This window comes from Rhagoletis zephyria, unplaced genomic scaffold (assembly GCF_001687245.7).
Source record: "Rhagoletis zephyria isolate East Lansing unplaced genomic scaffold, Rhagoletis_zephyria_1.1 Rzeph_scaffold_29709, whole genome shotgun sequence".
In the NCBI taxonomy this organism is placed as follows: domain Eukaryota; kingdom Metazoa; phylum Arthropoda; class Insecta; order Diptera; family Tephritidae; genus Rhagoletis; species Rhagoletis zephyria.
This window is the reverse complement of record NW_016186766.1, coordinates 3,224-4,546: the sequence shown is the minus strand read 5'-3', so window position 1 is coordinate 4,546 and position 1,323 is coordinate 3,224. Positions and strand designations below refer to the sequence as shown.

Genomic DNA, 1,323 nt, shown 5'->3' with positions numbered 1-1,323 from the left:
TACAGATGCCACAGGCGCAACAGGTGCAGGTGAGCGCTGCTGCAGCCGCGCAGCAACAGCAAACGCAACAGGCTGCCGCTCTAATGGCAGCTGCGTCAGTAGCCGCAGCCAACTACCAACATGCCCATTTGACCCAGCAACAACGCACAGAAGCCAGTGCGGCTGCGGCCGCTGTAGCCGGACTTTCGCTCGAACAAGCGGCCACCCACCACCTGGATCCCCATCAAGGCCATCAGGCGGCTGTGGCTACGCCACCGACACATCATAATCAGCTGCAGGCAGCACCAATACACATAACCTCAATGTCGGCCGTTGCGGCTGCAGCCGCGCATCATTTGCGCACTACCGCCACCGCAGCTGTCTCGCAAATGTCTGCGGCGCCCCAGCCGATTCTTGTCTCAACAGAAGTAAGATATTTTAAAAATATAGATGCTAAGTTTCAAATAAAATGTGCTTAATTTTCTTGGTCACAGAGACGTGTTTTCCCACCTCACCGTCGCATTACTCGTTTCTGGCCGGCAAACCATCCACATGGACCACACCGGCATATGCTTCCACCACAGGCGTTGGGTCCGCACCAAGCGACTCCTGTGCAGATTCAAACAACAACGGGAATCATAAACCCGGGCTTTTTACTTAATTTCCTGTAAATATACATACATATTTGCGCTCACCATTTCAAATAAGAAAAGTGAAATCGTTCTTTTTTTTTTATACAGAGCTATGTTCCCGCTCTCGCCATATAATCAGCATGAGTTGAACTCTCCAGACTCCAATGAGACGGAAAATTACGAGGCGTTGCTTAGTTTGGCCGAACGTTTGGGCGAGGCAAAGCCACGTGGCTTGGCGCGGAATGAAATCGACCAGTTGCCAAATTATAAATACAATCCTGATACTCATAACGGTGAGTAAAAACAATTAAATCGAATGCAGTGGCTTCGTTTGTGTCTTTAACTTATTTAAGGATACACAGCCTGAAAGTTGGTTGCTGAAAGTAATTTTTTGAATAAAGAAATTCTACTCTTGTAATTTCCGTAAACTCCTGAGCAGTTTAAAGTTGCATGCGTTAGCTTATCCGCTAGAATTATCGAGACACAGTTCCGTCTTTACCCTGGGAAAGCCTCTATGATCAGATTACGCTATGCAGACGTCTTAACCGACTCCAATCGAGACCAAAATTTGCATGTGATATCTTCGACTATAGTAGTACCAATTGGGTATTAAATAAAAAAAAATTAATTTAAATTTTTTTAGTCTCTCTAAGGACTACCCTAATGCACATACAGGCATACATAGCTTTTCAACGCTTTTAAATCATTGTGG

The 1,323-nt window shown here is 46.0% G+C and overlaps 1 protein-coding gene across 1 annotated transcript; it reads left to right on the top strand.

Moving 5' to 3' along the window:
• Positions 1 to 9: 9 nt before the first annotated feature.
• Positions 10 to 951, top strand: LOC108382958 (uncharacterized). The gene is made up of 3 exons (XM_017639328.1): positions 10 to 407; positions 474 to 646; positions 720 to 951. The coding sequence occupies exons 1-3, from the start codon at positions 84 to 86 to the stop codon at positions 910 to 912; spliced, it is 690 nt and encodes a 229-aa protein (XP_017494817.1). The 5' UTR covers positions 10 to 83; the 3' UTR covers positions 913 to 951.
• Positions 952 to 1,323: the final 372 nt, after the last annotated feature.

Excerpts from the sequence above, each read along its gene's own strand:
- LOC108382958 (XM_017639328.1), top strand. The coding sequence starts at position 84 with ATGGCAGCTGCGTCAGTAGCCGCAGCCAACTACCAACATGCCCATTTG. Across the intron at positions 408-473 it reads CGATTCTTGTCTCAACAGAA|AGACGTGTTTTCCCACCTCA; the intron begins GTAAGATATTTT and ends TCTTGGTCACAG. Across the intron at positions 647-719 it reads GGCTTTTTACTTAATTTCCT|AGCTATGTTCCCGCTCTCGC; the intron begins GTAAATATACAT and ends TTTTTTATACAG.